This window comes from Mytilus californianus, unplaced genomic scaffold (assembly GCF_021869535.1).
Source record: "Mytilus californianus isolate M0D057914Y unplaced genomic scaffold, xbMytCali1.0.p SCAF_9, whole genome shotgun sequence".
NCBI classification, from domain to species: Eukaryota; Metazoa; Mollusca; class Bivalvia; order Mytilida; family Mytilidae; genus Mytilus; species Mytilus californianus.
The window spans coordinates 34,065,070-34,072,077 of NW_026262745.1; the positions used below are offsets into that span (position 1 = coordinate 34,065,070).

Sequence of the window (7,008 nt, forward strand, 5' to 3'; positions counted from 1 at the left end):
CTAGTTCAAAGCCCTATTTCAATTAAAAGATAGATCATGTTTCCGTAGACTAAAATATCAATCAATACACCTCCAACTGAGTTACTGTAAAGTTGTCATAAGCTATCTAGATATAAGAAGATGTGGTATGAGTGCCAATGAGACAACTCTCCATCCAAGTCAAAATTTATAGAAGTAAACCATTATAGGTCAAAGTACGGTCTTCAACACGGAGCCTTGGCTCACACCGAACAGCAAGGTATAAAGGGCCCCAAAAATTACTAGTGTAAAACCATTCAAACGGGAAAACCAACGGTCTAATCTGTTCATTTTACAGTAATGGTGTTTTAATGCTGAAAAGACTCATTATTGATATAAAACATGAATTATAAGTTTGATTATATTTAAGATTATTTAAATTTAAAAGAAATATATTAATTGTTAATTTTGTAATTATTTCAGAAAACAAATGCAGGACTTGGATGAGATAACATACAAACTCAAGCAGAAACTGGTAACCTCCCCGTCAACAACAGGAAGTTCATTCCATGTCCAGCATCCACCTCAGTATGTTACATCTTATGACACTCCACACTTGAACCAATCAGGATCAAGTATACCAGTCACATGTCAGTCACAACAGTTGGCTAACTCACTAACTCAGTCTGGTGTTTCTACCTTATCTTCCCTTCAGTTTGCACAGAGTCGACAGGATACAGTGAGGCAAAATGAGGCAGAGTTGATGTTGACTGGTTCCCAGGAGGCTGAATCTTCTCAAACGGGAGCAGATTCTGGAGCCTTCTCAGCAACTCATTCCAGTGAGAAATATCAAGACCATGATGCTTTAGACTCTCATAGGAGTGGAAGTGATAAACTTGATACATTCCGATTTGGCACAACACCAAGAGATTTTGTTGGACTTACTGAAACTAACAGTACATTAGCATGTGATTCTACACCTAGGGACCAGTCTAATAACTCTGATACAGGGATAAATATGAAGTTTACACCTAGAGAAGATGAATTAATGTCAACTTCAAACACCTTTACATCAAATGCTACTCCTAGGGATCCTACTGTATTAGGTGTGACCCCTAGAGACAATTATTCCCCTCGAGAAATTACTGAGAACTCTGATGCATCATCATTAGGATTTCTGTATCATGGAGAAAATTCACAACGAAGTACTGGGTCATTCAAACTTGATTCAGCAAGGTCATCAAATGGAAATGGCAATGGACATAGTCATGTTGATCCTAAAGAAATGAGTATTATTCAGGAGAAAACAGAGTACGAAGGATCAGATGGTGAGGGTGATCCAAATTATTATCATCGCTATCGAGATATTCTTGATGAAGAGGAAAATGAAGACGATTCAGATGCTGAAAGAAGCGATGAAGATGTTATTATGCCAAGAACTCTGAATGATGTTTCAGGAAAGTTTGGTGGAATTCCATCATCTGATCTTTCATTTCATAGGACTTTAAAGCCAAGGGATAAAATGGTGCCAAATGATATTAATAGTAGTGCTGCAAATGATAGAGAAAAAATTAATGAGGATAGTTTCTTTGACATTGAATCTGTTCCAAACTCTAGAACACCACAACGAACTCAGATTTTACGAGATCAATTTGTTGAAAAAGATAGCTGGTTTTCTGATAATGAAGATGATGAGGAAAATGAAAGATCACGATATAAACCGTCGTGGAGTCCAAAGAGTAAGAAGCATGAGGAATTTAATTTAAATTTTCACGAAAATATTGATGATTTAAACAGGAGTGGTGATGTTGACTCTGATCGTTTACTTGAACATGTTGACTTAGAGTCAGAAAATTCTGGTAGTGTCACACAAAGAGAGCGAACGTCACGTGTGTCTTCAGCAGGAAGTCAACGATCTATACCATCTAGATCTGAATATTCAGTCGAAAGTGATCACGTGCCAAAATCTCCAAGAGCTTTATATAGCAAAGTTGTTGATGAACTTGACGATTATTTTTTTCCAAAAGAAACTAATCCAATGACACAAAATCAGACTGAGGTCAAATTATCTGTAGAAAGTGCTAATAGTTCTCGATCAGCAACTCCAGTGCCAATAATACGGGAAAGTGAAATAGACACTAACTTAATGAACGGTGATGCTAACCAATATTCTGACTATGAGGAAGATGATTTTGAAAGTAGAAAAACTAAAATGTCATTAAAAAGTGAAAGTAAAACATCTGCTATGCCAAACTTTTTCCTTCCTGCTCAGCATCTGGAGGCTTCAATGAAAGCATTAGAGATAGCTACATCAGGACCTTTTAATCCAACTAGTGAAAAGGTGTGTTTATGTTTTAACAAATTAATTCACATAACCTTTTAGTTATAGACACTGTAAACCATTTTCTTGCATAATATTTCTGTGTAGTTGACAGTTGTAATAACATGATCCTCGAAGGACAAATGAAAATAAATCTTGTAAATTTAAACGAAGTGATTAGAATAATTCTATCTGATTTTTAATTATTGATAAAAACAAAACTGATAATTTTCCTGTTTCTTAAAGGTTAAAGCATAAACATGATAAAAAAATATCACTTCCAGTTTCAACGTAACAAACACCAATATTCTGTTATGCTTGCTATTAGAATTAGAACGGCTTTTCAAATGGCTAATAAACATGATAATCAAGGGAACCTGTATTCAAAATTTTTGCTTTGTACTTGATCACATATGCATGAATTAACTTTCATTTGACGAAATATCAATATTTGATGTATGTCTGAAAAGAGAGGGATATATGTAATTTGGCAGAAGTGCTTTTAAACTGCCACCAAAACGGATAACGTTGTTGATTTTTTATGCAACAACTCATTTTAGTATAAAAGATTCTTTTATAGACAATTCATGCAATCTAATATGTTTTAGGTTAGATATTATTTTAAAATAAATCCGACTGTTTGGACTACCTTGTTTAATGCTATCTGTATGAAATTAATTTTTACATGAAACTGGAATTAAGTATCTCATAATACTCATCCTCTAAAATTTTGTTTAAGGTCAAAAGTTGTCCCTCATTTTTTAATTAATTTATGTATATTATATTTTATGCAGGATTCTGATGTGTCTGATGATCCTGAAAGACAGCAAGGGAAGACAAAGGAGGCATACCATATGAAGCAGAAACTCTTAGTAGACAAGAAAAAATTCAATGGACAAACAAAAGGGAGACAACTCCCAACAGCCGAGGAAGCAAAAAGAATAGCCAAGATTTTCTCATCCAAGCTGTCATGAAAATTTTAAATTATCCCTTGATATTCTGAAGTGCCAAAATATTTGTATTGGACGTAAAATGCGTTTGGTGTTAATGCTTGTATGTCCTCTTCTCGGATTGGTGAATAAATGAATGAATTGTATTAGGCTTACAAGCATGAAAAGTGTTGTAAAGGTGGAACTTATTCCATAAACATGTACTTTGTACAAGGAGCCTAAAAAATGTGGTCAGAATTGTATAGGAAATACGTTTGTATTCTACAGCTCCGTGATTGTAGGCAAATAATATGTATAATATCCAAAACACTGAAATTGCAGAAATCAATATAATTGATCTTTTTTTGCAATATTACATTTTTGGGAAACAGAATCCTTTATAGGGTCAGTAAAGTAGATAAATAGTCAGTGATTAAAAGAATACACTGAACTAAAATAATTGGTATCAATTTAATCTTGAAAATATGTTGTTAGTGATTCATTGTGTTAAGATTTAGGGAAACAAAACTATATGTCTGTTTCCTGTCACTCAACTAAGCCTAAAACATTTGATTTCCTTGCTGAAATATTATTCAAGAAACGATGTTTGTGTTGTTAGTATGAATCCTACTTCTGCTGACTTGTTCCATCAAGTTTGTAATAAAATTGACCAAAATTGAGTGAAAAGTAATCAAAACATTTGAAATTACAATAGTTCTACCATGCCTGTTTGAATTACCAGATGTATAGTGTATCATTGGAATGGGCCATGGAGAAAATGTGATTATATTCAAAGTGAGAAAAGAATTCTGACCAACCAACCCTATTTTTATCTGGCAGGAAAACGACACATTGTTTTTTGGCCTTAATAAGAGTCAAATATCAATCATGTAATGACAAACTATAATGGTTGATATTATTCTACAAAAAACACTTTTATTTTATTGTATTTAAGTTATTGTTATCTAAAAAAACTCAGCTGAAGTATGAAAATATGATCGTTTAGTCGAGAATTTTCAGATGCAGATTTTTTACTAATTCAGCTGAAATTTTTTCCATTTATGAAACAATGTAAATCTGAATCATATTAACAAAAAGTAGCATACAAGTATCATCTATATCAAACATACTTGATTTTCATTGCTAGATAACCTTAAAAGCTAAGTAAGTAGATATCATGTTTACTCTCCAATACCTCCATCCTTAAATTCAATTCTAGAATCATTCATTTGACTGGAAATTATAACTAGAGACATGTTTTTTTTTTCATTTGTTAGAGTATTTCTCTAGTTTTGGGAATAATGTGCTGGGGATTAAGTGAGTTTAATCCCTTCTTATTCATCGAATATTTTGGAGAACTCTTTATTCCTTTGATCTGAATTGGAAATGCTAATATTATGTTTTCTCTTGTTTACCTTTCATCATTGCTCTATATTAATATAAAGTAGTAATACTCATTGTAAGGGGAAATAACTCCCTCAATTATGATGTGTATCGGAGATAAGGCTGTAAGTTAACTCTGTTATCTTCAGATAAGTTGGTGTTGATAAACTTATTAAAAAGTTAATAGGTAATCATATATGTAGATAATATTATTTGTTGTTTATAATTTTTGTTAGATATCAATGCTATTTTAATCTATCTTTCAGTGATAGCATTTTTATTTTTCTATGAAATACATATATAAATAGTTTTAACTGGCATTATTTCATGACATTTTGTTTGTTAATTAGGACATTAATCTCCCATTTTTCATTACTTGTGTATTTGATTTTGACATTTATCTCTTATTTATAAATTTCAATATACTATGTAATCCTTACATATTGCCGCCCAGTTTAGTAGTGACCACTACTGTGGATTCGTTTATTTTTGTGGATTGAGGGAAAATTATATTTTCATGGATATTCGATTGCATGGTTTTGCCAAAGTGTGCATAAGCCAATATAAAATTTGTACTTCGTTGAACTTTTAAATTTGATGGTTAACTGAATCCACCAAAAAAATTGGTATAATAATAATAATAATGAATCCACATTATAAAGGTCAAATAACATCATGTAGCTATGTTACAGTACATTTTTCATGATTTAGAATCTCTTTAAGGTTACCTATATTATAGAGCCCTTTTCTAGAATCACATTATTAAATGAAAAGAATTGGGTTATGTAAAATTAGATCGGCTAAGATTTCTAATAGTTTATAGTCTCACTCATTTATTTAAAGAAATTGAATATACATCATTAAATACACGAATGATCATTTTACTTACGATTAAATATTTAAACCTGTTACTATTTATCATGGTAGAAAAATGCATTCCATTTCATGTTACAGCACTAAGAAGAATGTTATAGATTCATACTGAAACAACAATAATTACCGGTAGATATTTCCAGTTTTAGATTTCAAAGCCATCTTTAAGAATAGCAAATCACTTTAATAATTTTCATCCTTAAACAGAAATATTAACATTAAGTCAAATTGTCTAATCTGTAGAAGATTTTATTTCCCCATCATCAATAATCACATTTGAAGAGTTCAAGTCGCTTGTCATTTTATTCAAAAGTCAGTAGGACAATAGTTCAAAAATGCATTTATTTATGGATACTTATAGATGGCATTTCTGTAGATGAGGGTATTAAGATTAGATTTATTATACCAGTAGGTACTGTCTAGTACAAGAGACACTTTTATATATCTTTACAATATCCTAAGCTAATGAGAGATAAAGATTTGTGTGTGTATTTGTAACAAACCATATTAACTTTGACCTTTGAGAGGAAAAAGTGTAAAATGCATCCAAAATTAAATTCTATAACTAAAAAGTATCTTCATGAATTTTTCCTTTTTAATCAAAATGATAATTTAAATTCAATGTTTTTGACCTCTTGCATAGATATCAAATAAGTTTTTACCAAATTTAATTTGCAACACTTTAGACATTTATTTTTATCTTTTTCTCACATCGTCTTTTTATAAGTGTAAACTTCACATTCCATTTTTTAATGTAAGCATATTTGACATACAAGTTTAAGGAAATGACTTGACAACTTATAAGATATATGTCAAACTTTATTAGCTGATATTACCTTTATTTTTTAATGTTATGTATATTATTATTTTTCTTTTAACTAAATATTTAAGATAACTAATGGGATTTCTAATTGTCCGTCCACTATTTGTAATGTTGTACAAAGTATAAATGAACTGTAACTTGTTTATATTTGTACATATTGTAAGTTATTTATAGAAACAGGTCTTTCCCTACACAAAATAAAACAATAAAGGAAATAGAGAAGTAAATGTTTTTCTTGTTTATAATGCATGTCAGAGCAAAACGTTTTTTGACACTTTTGCCGCAAAAATCTTTCAATATCAGATAAGATACTAAGGGCCAATCAGAAACAACAGGTAAAAGAAGAGGCAACATCATTGCCATAAAAAAAAAGACAAAAAGACAACATTCCACAAAACACTGAAGATTAAGCAACTCAACCCTCACCCCAAAAAAAAAGGAACAACAGCAACATGCATTCAATTTCTCATGATGTAATACTGCTACTACAATTGTACAAGAATTGTTTCACCTTCTGCAGTAGTACTAATGAAATCTTATGAAGAAATACATTAATTTGTGTTGCATGTAAGATTTAATGTGGAGACCTTACTTAAAAGTTTCCTCCTGAATTACAATGATGTCAGTAAAGAAGGAGGTACACAGCAGATTTGTCCCAGAAAAGTCACCAAAAATAAAAATATTGTAAAATACCATTATTGATCTAATATTTGTTTCTCTTT

The 7,008-nt window shown here is 31.1% G+C and overlaps 1 protein-coding gene across 1 annotated transcript in view; it reads left to right on the forward strand.

The window, feature by feature from the left end:
- Positions 1-4,681, forward strand: part of LOC127716436 (C2 domain-containing protein 3-like) — a 38,393-nt gene extending 33,712 nt beyond the window's left edge. The window contains exons 44-45 of the mRNA XM_052222627.1: positions 442-2,299; positions 3,073-4,681. Of these exons, the coding sequence (XP_052078587.1) occupies positions 442-2,299; positions 3,073-3,252 (2,038 nt within the window). The 3' untranslated portion in view covers positions 3,253-4,681. The remainder of the gene's footprint in view (positions 1-441; positions 2,300-3,072) is intronic.
- The last annotated feature ends 2,327 nt before the right edge of the window (positions 4,682-7,008 follow it).